General features: G+C 47.0%; 1 protein-coding gene across 2 annotated transcripts; it reads right to left on the minus strand.

The window, feature by feature from the left end:
• Positions 1-2,709: 2,709 nt before the first annotated feature.
• On the minus strand, positions 2,710-8,778 carry LOC123190785 (probable E3 ubiquitin-protein ligase HIP1). Of its 2 annotated transcripts, none has more exons than XM_044603510.1 (7): positions 8,402-8,778; positions 5,637-7,193; positions 5,401-5,544; positions 5,053-5,103; positions 4,355-4,435; positions 4,128-4,268; positions 2,710-3,151 (listed from the first exon to the last, which is right to left on the minus strand). In XM_044603510.1, the coding sequence occupies exons 2-7, from the start codon at positions 7,095-7,097 to the stop codon at positions 3,020-3,022; spliced, it is 2,010 nt and encodes a 669-aa protein (XP_044459445.1). In that variant the 5' UTR covers positions 7,098-7,193; positions 8,402-8,778; the 3' UTR covers positions 2,710-3,019. The 2 variants fall into 2 exon arrangements, with proteins under 2 accessions (XP_044459445.1, XP_044459446.1); XM_044603511.1 differs by having other exon boundaries at positions 4,355-4,432; positions 8,402-8,776.
• Positions 8,779-14,584: the final 5,806 nt, after the last annotated feature.

Genomic DNA, 14,584 nt, shown 5'->3' on the forward strand with positions numbered 1-14,584 from the left:
TGTTGCGGTCACCATATCGTAGGCAAGTCAACCTACCTCCTTGTGCCCACTAAATTTCATCCTACTCAAGGAGGTTCTCTATATAAATCGTCTACTCCTTTTGTTTCATAGGCATCAGTTGAAAACGACATTCTCATCAAAGCCTCGAGGTCCTTTTATGCCTTTCTTGGAGGCCCTTTAGCACTCTTTTATCCTATGCATGGAGGTACTTATGAACTGGGTCTAACTTATCCTTCGCCGCCGGGAAAGAGGCCACGCTGCAACCTTTTGCCAGGCGCCTTGACTATGCCTTCCACTGTTTCTTTAGGTAGCCACCTGCCCTCCAATTTTATATTGTAAATAGGGCTGCTATCAGCAACACCTACTAGATGATCAGTATCCATGCAAATCATTTGGTGGTCTGACTTTCCCATCTTCCTTTTACATAGCCCAACCAACAGATGCATTGGTACCCATCGTACGTTTGAAACAGTTTGGTACAATCTCTCATTGTGTCCTCAAAACAAAGTAAACGTGTCCCCTTCATATCCAATATCCTCAAGCAGGCAATCAGATGAAGTGTCCTGAAATGCTTGAAGACGTGAGTGATAGTGAGGAGGTCGTCCTTCCTTCTCCGACGACAACAAGACTTGTTAAAGTCCCCAATGACTAGCCATGACAAACTGGACTGAGCATGGAGATCACGTAGAATATGGTATGTGCGGTCTTTATTATCCTATAGGTTGGTTCCCCATACTTTCCAGTCAACCTCCACCTATCCCCTTCAGGACCCTCAACCGGAATACCAATGAAATCCAGGTTGCTAGTCCGGGAGTAGATCCCCACCTCCTTCCGCACAAGCAACAATCCACCCTTTCTTCCATCTAAGCTTGCAGCAACGATCATCCGATCCATACATAACTTTGCCATAAATTCTTGTGCCTTGGTGTCATCCATATGTAGATGTGTTTCAAATACAAAAAAAAACGCGTCGAGATTATGTTGCCTCTGGATGTCTACAAGCGAACAAACTGTCGTGGCCCCGAGGATATCCCAACAGTTCTAACTAATGAGCTTCATTTTTACTCGTGGTCCAACACAATACTCAGGCTTTGCCGAGGACAGGAATGAATATCTGCTTCTGATAAACCCTAACCTAGCCGAGAGGAGGAAGCTTCACGTAGCAGAGACAAAATTATAGTCAAGAATGAAACTGCACATCGTGTGGCCCTCATCCAACAGAACCGCAAGCACCAGCGCACCGCCGGTGAGGCGAATGGCTACAACCCAACAACTCAAATTGCCTTTTCTTATCACTGATCTCCCTTCATTTTCCTGAAGCTAGCAAGCAAGGATGCCCTAAAAATTGCACGTGATTTCTTAAAGAGCAACATGACCAATAGGAAGAGAAATCATGGATGCCTCCTAAACCCATGCCTGCTCAACAATCGCGCCGTGTTGCACTGCCGTTGGAGACGCCCTAGATCGCCTTTTTCAACGCCTAAAAAAGTTGCATCATCCAAAAAAGGAATGCTTCGCAACGCGCTGGTCGGCTGAACTTTTTAAAAGACCAGTCGGATCGTGAGCCGTCAGATCAGCGCCGTCGAGCGCCGTCCTGCACCATTGCACCTCAGGTGATGTTGCAGTTTTTTTGGCAACAAAGTTCATGTTGCAGAAAACCCCCTCGCCACATGCATTGAAACATTGCTTATGTTTCATAAACATCATCTATGTTGCAATCTATCAAATCCTAATTGAGAGAGTCAGAGGAGAGAGCGCCATGGGAGCTCAACCCGGAGCTCGTGTGTGGACAGAGAGAGGAGGAAAGGAAAACGTTGCAATCCACCAAATCCTAATTGAGAGATAGTCAAAGTAGAGAGCGCCAAGGAGAGAGAGCCATGGAGCTTAGCTGGGAGCTCGCGTGAGGAGGGGGAATGAGAAAGGGACTGGCGGCAGTGTCCTCCGGCGACCGCTGGCGAAGTGGAAGCCGTGCGCGACGAGGTGCATACGCGTCTCCCCGTGAGGCTGAGTGGTGGGAGTCGGGGGAGAGAAAGAGAGTGAAGGACGTGCACGATCAATCGCATCCGACGGCCATGCACCCGGTGGACGCAGTGACAAATCGGTCGGACGATTTGAAGCATTTTCGGACGGCCACGCGCCCGGTGGGCACAGCCGTCTGATAACTGAAGAACTGAACCTTCTGTCAAATATCTTCAGATAACAGGCCTGACACGAACCCCTCGATTGCATAACGGGAGGAACCTGAGACTGTCACGGTACCGTGCCGCCGAGAATACAGCGACCGGCCAGCGCGCGAGCTAGACGTGTACGCGCCGGGATGGGGATACCTGTAGCCGATGCCGTCGTGCTCCGGGACGCCGACGCCTTGCCGCGGCGAGGATGTCGGCGTGTGTGGCCAAGAAAGGCAGCCCCAAAGTTCAGCCACCATTGCCGAACAGCGACGAGGTCGACAATTACGGGCCGGCTCCTCGCCGCACCGCCGTCCGTCCGTGGCCGACAGGTGACACATACAGGTACAGGTGCAGCCTCCCCGGCATGCGATCCAGACCCAAGGCTCGCCATGATCAGATCACTCAACTACATCTCGTCAGGAACGCCATGGTCCATGACCATGACGTTCCCAGATCCACAGCAGGGGAAATTCAGCAAAAAACCAAACTACCAGCACAACTTAACAAAACAGTAGATCGACAATGTGATACCAACATGTCATCTTTAAACTAGCATCCATTATGCCATGCATCCATGATGAATATTTAGTCAAATGAGTACTAGACACAGATCCCAGGATTATTTGCCGCGACACGACAGCGGCTTACAGGTAATACCAGTTTCGAACCATTCTTTTGTTTTCAAACCATGACCAGTTTTCTGGAACTTTTTTTCAAGGAATTTTGGAATTTTTTTATCAAGCTTTAGGTGAATGCAAAACCCTTTGGCCAAAAAGTTGCGGTATTATGAATCAATAAAATGATCTTGCGGTCGATTGAACGGACATCCGACGAGGCTTGCTGCTGTCTTAGGTCTTCAGGGCGGTGCTTTTGCAGATCGGACACAGGTTCTTCACCACTAGCCATTGCCTGATGCAGCTGGCATGGAAGTCATGCCCGCAGTGAAGCGTCCCGAGATCGTCACCGTCCACATACTCTTCCTGAATAAATGAACAGGGGAAAAGAAGGTAAGGAACTTCTTGTCATAATTTAGATTGGAAGGTAAGTAACCTCAGTAGTCTTTTTGTCTATCATTTCAAGAGTGAAGACAAACATGGCATGATGCTGAATGAAAAGGGATTCTTAGCTAGTCTGACATGGCATGGCTTTTGCAATATAAAATAGTACTCCCTCCGTTTGTTTCTATAAGACGTTCAGACAACTTGCTTTCTGCTGTTTTTGAACAGTGTCTGAAAGTCTAAAACGTCTTATAAAAACAAACAGAGGTAGTACTTCCATGGTTTTCGAGTCGCGACTCATGCGAGTCGCTCTGGGGCAGCGACTCGGAAGAAGTCGAGCCTGCGTTGTGACTAGTCGCGACTCAGGGTCGCGAGTCGACACTAAGCTAAGTCGACCATATTTTTGCGACTCATAGACTAGTCGTAGACTAGTCGCGACTAGTCGAGCGACTCAAAATCCATGTACTTCCAAACCAATGATTATGCAAAACCAAAATCCATACTTCCAAATCTTGGAAGTATGATTCGTATCCATGATTAGGCAAAAACCAAAATTCATAACCACCATGTAAACTCATGAGCATAATTGACAAAAAATGTCTCACAGTTCTGAAAATCAGGCAAAAGTTTGTGGTACACTTCACATTGAGTATATTGTGTCCATAACTCCAGAATATTAGTTTGGATACTAAGTTGATGGATGGATGTAAGCAGCAATCAACCCTAAGGATTTTACCAAAAAAGAATTCATTTTTGAAGGACAGATATGAAAAAACTGGACAAGTATAGGACAACGCATCAAACTAAGTCCAGGACAGTTTAATGATATGTGACCTACTTGGATTCAAAACTGAATGTACATACTTATATAAGAACTGAAGCAGTTTGATGTTTTCCAAGTTCAAACATAAAGAGAGTACAAAAGCTTTGAAACATAAAGAGTGCAGAATACTGGTACCTGACAAATACAACATGGCTCATATTCCACAGATGATAATCTCCATGACGAGAATTTCCTTTGCTTCAGGAGCTTCATCACATCATTCTCGGTGAGCCCAGTGTTAACATTTCCTATTCTTTCCTCCAGTGCTAATAGTTCCTGAAAGATGAGTAGAGTACAAATATCTTGAGTACATTTTAGCATGGACGAAGATAAAAGGTAATGCCTCTACAAATAATACTGACCTCATAAGACATATTGTCTATGTCAAGACGCATATCCCTGTGTCTATCATGAATCTCGACGCCACCATAGAAAATAGACTGCTTCAAGAACAGATAGAAATGGAAACAAAGTAAATCCCCACAAATATCAGCAAATATAAACACTAAAAGGCATCAAATACTAGACTTTTATATGATCCGAGTAATGTTCACTCTGCAACTTGTACATTCATGTAATATGAAATGAAAGACACTCGGAAACTTATTATGTTATGATAAGATCTCCTATTCTAGCATGTGATGTGCTGACTCTATTTAAAAATCATCAGAACTAGACTAGTGCTACTTGATGTATAGTAGTTCTGGAGGAACGTTCTGACTGCTGACTGGCCTCCCATTTTAAGGATGGTAGGTTCATCCGTTTGCTTTTATCCTGCTTAAGTACAGATTCACAATGCATATGGTTTTGCACTACTAATTACATCCAAAATATAGCAACATAAAAACCATCTATACTAAATGTTCTGTCAAACAACTAGTGCGTTACAAGTTAACTAGGCATGGTCGGGCAATGCAAGTAAAGTCAGTAAGTAATCAGACAAAAAACATGAGACTCAAATATCGATCTACTACTATCAAGTAGATTTTGCCATCTTGGTTTTCTTTACAGAACAATACAAAATTTGCATGAAGCTCACACGACAAATGCTATTACTGACCTCAAATCTGACATTCTCCCCTCTCTGAATCATTTCTAGTGCATTCCGTATCTGGTGATAAGTAAAAAGGTCAACATCATAGTGTCATAAGATTGCTCATAATTTTAGAAGTAAAGCTTTGTAGCAACTAAATATGATCCAGGAACTGCTGACTAGTTTTCCCCAGTATAACTAGTAACTAGACACTGAATACAGAGAGTTTGGACAGATAGAGCGATCAGTTTTCATGGTAATACAGTGGTATATCATAATATAGGCACATCAAAGGGGGAGAAAAAGGATGAACCGGTATATCAAACAAGAAAAAAATCAGGATTTTTTTATAAGAGGCAAAGTCAATCAACTCACCTCCATTAATCTTCTTCCCTCCCTAGTATTCCTCATTGGTAATGGAACACCCCAAACACCATCACCCTGACGTTCCAATAGAAACCCTGACCTTAAGCGCGGGTGCTGCGGACCACAAAGTGCTCCAGATAGACGACCTATTTCCTATTATGAAAAATAAATTTTCATCAAGCTAACAGAAAAGAGGAATTAAGGTGGAAAACTAAACATATGAAGACATGACAGACGAAAGTTACCTCTGATAAATTTCTAGGATGCCGTCGATGTAGGTTCTGATGAGTGAGAGATGTTGAGCCTGCTGGTCGACTAATCGTTGAACTGGCATTAGCTCTTGATACAGAAGACACATTTCCAGGGATGGTAGCACCAGGATTGTCAGAATTCCAATTAGACAATTCTGGCACCAAATGTCTCATGTCTAGTGCAGCATGAGGGGCTGCACTAGGGAAGCCGGGAGCTACAAGATTCCTCCCAGTAACTTCCTCTCTACCAAGAATTATGTTGTCCAAGCTGCCTGCTCTCGACGATGAAGCTCCATGGCCAGCAAAACGGTGTGCGGTTTGTGGAATACCAGGGACTACGTTTCCAGGATGCTGGTACTGCAAGTTGATTCCACTGACCACAGGCATAGCCGCCTCTAGTTCATCAAATGCGCTCTGAAAGGCAGGCGGCTGGTGATAATATGAAGCGGGATGCCTGATAGAACCTGAAGGGGGCCATACACCATAGGGGCTAACCTGCTGAGCGGTGGTAGTCCTTGCCCGAAAACTTCTCTGTGAATTTCCTGAACTGTTATTGCCTCCGCTAGGATGATTGTAGCTAACAGATGACATTATTGTAGTAGCTCCATAGTTCGGAAGTTGTTCCTCAATGGAACTTGGAGCTAACAAGAAGTTATGGGAGGACACATTTGGGCCAGGAGCTGGGTTGAAACTTGAAGAAGGAACACTATGGAAGGCATTATCATTTCTGTGGGAAAAGCTTGTGCTAGCACCTCCTGAAAATTGCCCGTGCACTCCTTCAATATTTTTCCTCTTGCACGCTAAACGCCGGCCGTCCAGGGAACTACTGCCTGGTCTTTGATCAATGTCCTCTGGCATCAGGGAAAAGTTCCCCAAAGGATGTTCGAAAGCATTCAAAGAAGGGAACGGCTCTGGCTGCTCGTCGTCTAAACCGTAAGTTCGGTAAGGATGCAATCTTAGCTCAGTGGCCTGGGCGGTGGCATCAGTACGGGAGCACCCAGCATGTTGCTGTGAGGCTTGAGAGGCGTTGTTCGCATTGGAACTCTGACCGAAGAGATCATGGCCACTGGTGTTAAGGTTGATGTCCACATTATCCAAAGAAAGGTTGTGCTCAGCACCCAGACGCCTCTCACCGATCCTCAAACCACCACCAATGTTCAGATGCTCAGCCTTGATCGCGTTGGAGCTCCCATAGTTCAGCGCACTGCCACTCGAGCTAGCTTCACCGGACCCCCAGAATCCTAAGAACTGGCCATCCTGATGCGCCTCGCTTCCATACGGAATGGCGCCGTCGCCGCGGTTCATCTCGTAACCTGGGAGGTTCTGCGACTCTGCCGCTCCAAGCATGCTGTTCCAGTACGCCTGCTGGTCCATGACGGGGTTGCCTGAACCAGACCCATGGTCAAACCCGAAGACGTCGGATAGCTGTTCGACGGAATTCCTCTGCCCTTGCATTATCGAAAGGGTAAAGGGGTGTCCTTCTACAGATTGTTCTGCGGCAATAGCATGTCAGATGCTGCTCGCCTCTTTCCCAGCGATTCAAGTGAGACTCTGCATACAAATGTTAAAAACAGGTTAGAAACTTTGGAACAGAAAATTCTTCTGAAATCTGAACATTCCAATCCAAGATGAAGAAAAAAAGAGCAAGTAGCAGACTCAAATGGTGGAATGCGGAATGCTAATACTCCATTAAGGTTTGCCACAACATCAAGAAGAGATGAGAACTAATCTCACTTTGTTCTACCCAAAACACCACGAATCCAGTCCTCTTTGGGGCCAAATCTATGACAGATAGCTATCTATCTACACACATTGAGAAAAAAGATGTCCCTTTTCCGTCTCTCGTGTACCCTTTTGCGACCCCTTTGACATCTGGAAGTAAATACGGCCATTCCGGACCGAGATAGATATCCAGCGATCGATCCGTGACGGCATTAACTCTGCGCCTCAGCAATCTTGGCGTGAGCCGCATTTGGTGAGGCGTGGTGCGTGGACACAGTACACACACCAAACTTGATGGCAAGTTTGGCCCCTGCTCTGCTGCTGTAAGCAAAGCAAAGGTGGTGCCACCGCATTATTTTCGGGCTGCAAGCAAAGGTGGTGATGCATGCATTTTCTTTCTAATTAATAATGATGATTAAATATAAATAAAGGGAGAAAAACACGGCGATTCCACCACATTGCTTGCATGCGGATGGACGGACGGACGGGCTGCATGCAAACGACGGGATGGGGCCCACGGGTTGCGCCTGTGAACGAGGCTTAAAAAATGGCCTCTTTTCTCGCGCATTTATTTCCCTTCGCTTTCGGTTTTTGCCAAAGGATGCGGTAAAACCAGCGAAAAGTAAAGGAAAGGTAGCTATCCGTCCATGGATTCGAGGAACAGATCGGTTCTCTCGTCGTGGAATCGAGAGATGAGCGAGCAACGGGGCGAGGGATACGACCGGCGGAGAACGGCGAAGACATCTCCGTCGCACGCACCCAGAAACAGGAGGAGAAATCCCAAAAACACAAGGGGAAATCATCAGGATGTACTATCTGACGGCCGAAGAACTCTGTTCTGTTCTGGAAAGAGAATAGCATGAGCTTTTTGCTGCAACATAAGGCATAATCGACGGAGGAAAAGAGAGACGATGGTTTGAAAGAACCAAGAACTTGAACGGAAGCGGAATGAACGAGCAGATTAAAAAAAACAAGAAACGAATACTAATAATAAACATGGAGATGGAGATGGAGATGGAGAAGGAGATGGAACAAACCGTAGCAGGAAGCGGTCCCGAGATATTCAAGAGCTCGCCGGAGCCACAATCCAAGCACTTGTTCGCATCCACCTTGTTTCTCCTGCCGATCCTCTCAAGCCAAGACACAGATGGAGAGGGAGAATCAGCCCAAGAAACGGAGGAAGAACCAATCAATCGGTGGAGGGGGAGAGATGGCAGCTAGGTGGGGGGACAGAATTCGGAGAGATCGATGCGGGTGGAGAGGAGGAGGGAGGGAGAGAATGGGTGGAGGAAAATCTGCCAAAGACCAGGGGAGAAAGACGGGGGGCGGAGGAGGGAGAGGTTGGAGCGTGGTGATGAGACGAGAGGAGAGGAGAGGATGGATGTCTGTAATGTAATGGGGGCAAGAGAGAGAGAGGTTTGGCCGAATTCCGATTTATTTATTTCTCTGTCTCACGCCGCATACTCTCTCTTTCTCTTGTTGGTCTTTGGGAGGAGGATGGGTATCTCGATTCTCCCCCACCAAAACCTCTTTTTATAAATGTAAATAAATAAATAAATGCCTGGAATTAGTTTTTTAGAGATAAATAAATAAATGCCTGGAATTATTTTTTAGAAACAAACAAGTAAATGCCTGGAATTATTTTTTAGATATAAACAAGTAAATGCCTGGAATTAGTAGTAGTTGTTACTGTGACGGAGCAAGCACGCCTCCTCCAAAAACGGCCAAAGATTAGCGTGGCTGTCTCGCTTTGCATTTTCGGCCGCTTTTGGGCCTTTGGATGGCGCAGCCCCCCCTTTCTTTGCATGCTCCTCCATCTCTTTCCACCCTTTCTTTGCCTTGGATATCTCTGCTTTACCCGCAAAAACAAAAGATATCTCCACTTCTACATTTTCTTACATAAATGAGAAATCTTGGGCATTTAATGCTTCTGGGTTGTAATCCAATACTCCCTCCATTCTAAAATATAGTGAGCCCGCGCTTCCCGAGGTCCAACTTTAACCATAAATTTAATCAACGAGACCAACTGCGGCGGGAGAAAAAAATATATAATTGAAAACTTCTTTGAAATACGAATTCACTGATATAATTCTTGCTCCCGCAGTAATCGGTCTTAATAATTAAGTTTACGGTCAAAATTGAAGCATGAAGATAGAGGAAGCACTACATTGTGGAATGGAGGGAGTACTAGTCATTACATGTTAGATATGCTGCTGAGTTGTATCCCGCGGGGCCCCACGCAGCACATGTCAGTGCATACATCATTTAAAATTACAGGGGGGGGGGGGGTGAGTGAGTAAATTTCGCACTGGTCAGGTTGCCATGCCATTATTACATCATGCCGTTTTTCAAGGCCGCCCCCGTCCTGCGCGTCCATAAAACCAGATTTGACCGCATCAACGCCACTGCTGCTGCGCCAGCATAGAAAATGGCGCGGCCACGTCCTTGGCATGCACCATGGACGAGCCAACGCCATGCCGCCGCGCCACGTTTCGCCCTCCCACCCTGCGTTTCGGTCGCTCCGCTGGTCTCCACGCCACCGGAGCATCTACTCCTATCTATCTAAACAAGATTTGCACAAGTCGCAAAGCAAAGAAAAACAGTAGTGTTGTAATTATTCTGGAGTATCCTCTCGTCGCCGGGGCCCATGCATGCGCCACCCTCAGCGGCGCTGGAGATAGATAGAGATAGCGCCGCCCAGGTCAAAAAAGCCGGTGCGTGGCATGCGCCGTGGATCAGCGGCGCGCTCGCGTCCGTCCGTCCATCTCCACCGCGTCATCGGCGACGACCTCGGCCCGGAGATCACGGTGCTCCGTCAGGATCAGCAAACGGCTCGTCGTCGGGATAGGATAAGCCGACGGCGGTGCCTGGTGCTTTCTCTGACGGGGCCTCGCTGCTCGGCGCCATGTGGCCGGACTGGTGGTGATGGCGGCGGCAGCGGTGCCCCGGGAATATACGGCGGGGAATCCATCCGTCCGGCCGTCGCTTTTCTTTTCTTTTTCCTATATAATATCTTTCGTCCCCTGGTCCGGTTTCTCCATTTGGGCCGGATTCCCTGCGCTTTGGCGCCTCTGCTCTCTCGCCGCTTTGGGCTAAATTACGCAGCGAACCACTGTCGCGGTGGGGCCCGCCGCGGAGGAGATCCCTGCTTTGTCTCTTTACGGCTGTTGCTGCTGGTGGTGCTGGTAATTTGTCCTCCCCATGAGAGTGAAATGGAGGAATAAAGGAAGGCCAACGAGGATCGGTATCTCCTCGCAATGGATCAGAATAATAGTTTGTTGGGAACAAAAGAGTGGCTCACAAGGCAGCCAGCATATGCGTGGGTTATTCTCCTCGGCTGCAAGTGCTGCCATTTGTGCCGGCTTATAAAAAAGGACCTTCATCTTTCACGCAGGGAGGTGATCTATGTTCGCCGGTAAGGGCTCTTTTGGTTTGTGAAATTCTAAAAGTGCATCAATGGAAAAAAACACATAAATAATATAGGGATAGAGTATATTAAAAAAACACAATAGCAAACGCTAGAAAAATCAACGGTTCTCGTTCTTGTTCAAAAAATATCCCATTTCCTGCTAATGGTTTGCCAAAACATTGCATGCTCGATTAGAATTGTTTCACGCGAAACCTGACCGGTTGATCCCACTGTCACATGGCCGGGAGGGGGGGGGGAGGGGGAGATGGCGCTCGTCACACACCGTTGGAATGCTCTGCTGATGGACCTAATCAGGCCAAACCCAATCGACTAACCCCCTTTTGCCCTCTCTACTTCCACCAGCCGTTGCAGCCGCCATGTCCTAGAACGACGGTGAAACGAGCAACGACTGGCTCTCAAAACGACTAAGGCTACGGAGCATAGGTGAGCTCCTCCTCTCTATGAACTAGGGATAGGGTTTCTTTGATATGGTGAGCTCCTCCTCTCTATGAACTAGGGATAGAGTTTCTTTGATTTTAAGCTAGGATTTGATAGGAATATTCCAATTTGCTCACTTGTTCATGTTATTATAGATCCGACAAACAATAGAGGACTCACGTTGGTGCGACGGTGTTGTTGGAGCTGGGATATGCGCCTATAAGCTGCCGGTAGAGAGGGGTGTTGCATTTGAAAGCACCAACACCGACAGGAGGTTCTCTCGAAACAGGCTTTCATCCGCTTTATAAGTAAAGCAACAACCATTCAAAGTACACGGCCGAACGATACAAAATGATGAGGTAACCCTCCTACAAAGCCAATCCCATGATAACCAGAAACACAGACCGCTGGAGACTATGAGACCGGAAGATAACACCGGAAGACCTGAGAACATCGCTACACTACACCCTTGAACACCTAAGCTCCACGACGCCGCCAGGCGTCACCGCCGTCGAGTCCATCGGATAAGGGTTTTCGGCCGAAACTCACGCACGAAGAGGACCACCACCACGACGTCTCCAAGAAGATAACGACGCCCACGAGCGTCGCCATCGACGGCGACAAAGCCCAGAGCTTTCACTCGGCAGCTCCCTCATGCCACCTGAGGTCTTCAAGAGAGGTGTGGCGAATCCAAATCCCCAGCTCCAAATCGGGCGCACCGCCACCGCCAAAGACAAATGGCTCACCCTAGCCACCCACCGCTACACCTCTTGCCGCCCACACTACCAAAATATATAGCCACCGCCGCCGCCTTGGCGCCCGCCGGAGAGCCAACCACGCGGACCACCTTCCAAGGCTGCTGCCCCGACATCCAAGCCGCGCGACATCGCCCACCGTCTGCTTCACAACGCACAAACTGCGACAGGAGAAGCCCGACATCAGCCACCGAGCCTGGGTCGGCGCCACCATCATCAGGGCGCCCGCGCCTGCAATCCCACCAATCCCAGTTGACCAGGAGGACATGAATCCATGGCTGTCGATGTCCATCGTTCAGCCACCGCTCAGACAACGCCAGGTCCGCAGCTTGAGGCACCGATCCAACCGCCGGCACACGGGTGGCCCAAACACCACTGCCACAGACCTCCACCGACGCTATAACATGAGGATGCCTCTCCAACCGGACCGCAAGCACCCACATTTACCTAGCCAGCGGCGATCCAACCATGCACATGGAGCAACAAACACCAGGCATGAGGACCAGGTCAAACTCCTGCCTTGTGACTTGTCCACTTCGCCGGCCTACTGCCAGCGCACGTTCCTAGTGAAGAAGATCGCAGGCCCAACCTAAAGGAAATATGCCCTAGAGGCAATAATAAAGTTGTTATTTATGTTTCCTTATATCATGATAAATGTTTATTATTCATGCTACAATTGTATTAACCGGAAACTTAGTACATGTGTGAATAGATAGACAAAACAGAATGTACCTAGTATGCCTCTATTTGACTAGCTCGTTAATCAAAGATGATTAAGTTTCCAGACCATAGACATGTGTTGTCATTTGATGAACGGGATCACATCATTATGAGAATGATGTGATGGACAAGACCCATCCGTTAGCTTAGCATGTTGATCGTTCAGTTTTATTGCTATTGCTTTCTTCATGACTTATACATATTCCTTTGACAATGAGATTATGCAACTCCCGAATACCGGAGAAACACCTTGTGTGCTATCAAACGTCACAACGTAACTGGATGATTATAAAGATGCTCTACAGGTGTCTCCGAAGGTGTTTGTTGAGTTGGCATAGATCGAGATTAGGATTTGTCACTCCGTGTATCAGAGAGGTATCTTTGCGCCCTCTCGGTAATGCACATCACTATAAAGCCTTGTAAGCAATGTGAGAAATGAGTTACTTGCGGGATGATGCATTACGAAACGAGTAAAGAGACTTGCCGGTAACGAGATTGAACTAGGTATAAGGATACCGACGATCTAATCCCGGGCAAGTAATATACCGATGACAAAGGGAATAACGTATGTTGTTATATGGTTTGACCGATAAAGACCTTCGTAGAATATGTAGGAGTCAATATGAGCATCTAGGTTCTGCTATTGGTTATTGACCGGAGATGTGTCTCGGTCATGTCTACATAGTTCTCGAACCCGTAGGATCCGCACGCTTAACGTTCGATGACGATTTATATTATGAGTTATGTGATTTGATGACCGAAGTTTTTTCGGAGTCCCGGATAATATCACGGAGATGACGAGGAGTCTCGAAATGGTCGAGAGGTAAAGATCGATATATTGGAAGGCTATATTCGGACATCGGTAAGGTTTCGAGTGATTCGGGTACTTTTCAGAGTACCGGAGAGTTACGGGAATTCGCCGGGGGAAGTTAATGGGACTTATTGGGCTTTTGTGGAGATAGGGAAGAAGGGCCACGAGGTGACTCTCACCCCCCTGCCCAAACCGAATTGGACAAAGGGTGGGGGCGTGGCCCTGCCTTTCCTTCTCCTTCTCCCTCTCCCTCTTTTCCTTCTTTCCTACTTCGAAAAGGAAAGGGAATCCTACTAGGACTTGGGAGTCCTAGTAGAACTCCCTACACTTGGCGCGCCCCTAGGAGGGCCGGCCTCTCTCCCTCCCTCCTTTATATACGTGGGCAGGGGCACCCCGAAGGCACTCCAAGATTTTTCTTAGCCGTGTGCGGTGCCCTCCTCCACAGTTACACACCTCAGTCATATCGTCGTAGTGCTTAGGCGAAGCCCTGCACCGGTAACTTCATCATCACCGTCGTCACGGTGTCGTGCTGACGAAACTCTCCCTTGGCCCTCTGCTGGATCAAGAGTTCGAGGGACGTCATCGAGCTGAATGTGTGCTGAACTCAAAGGTGTCGTACGTTCGGTACTTGGATCAGTTTGTGTCACATCCCTAGCTTCTGGTGCTGCCTGGTGTGTGCATCATGTTTAAATTTCTGAAATTTGAACTGAGGGAAATTGGAAGCCTCAAAACCCTAAATAAAAGAGGGGCAAAAACCCTAGAAATCTCATTCATTGCTCCAAAAATGCCCCTTTTAAATGTTTGATAATTTTGGTAAGGGTTCTGGTCCCAACCAAAATATTGAACATTTTTGAGGATTTATTTTTGGGACTTTGGATTTAATTCATTAGCTATTTGAATTTGAATTATATTCATATAATTAGAATATAATTTCAAATACCCCTGAAATATTTTATAAGCTTTTGGAAAAGTCCATCTAGCAATATAAAATATTCAGAGGAGTTTTTGGCATTGTTTGAATTATTTTTAAATTCAAAACAGTGGCAAAATAAATTAAATAAAACAAAACAGAAGAAAAAAATAAAAA

The sequence above is a fragment of the Triticum aestivum genome, chromosome 2A, assembly GCF_018294505.1.
Source record: "Triticum aestivum cultivar Chinese Spring chromosome 2A, IWGSC CS RefSeq v2.1, whole genome shotgun sequence".
Lineage (NCBI taxonomy): Eukaryota > Viridiplantae > Streptophyta > Magnoliopsida > Poales > Poaceae > Triticum > Triticum aestivum.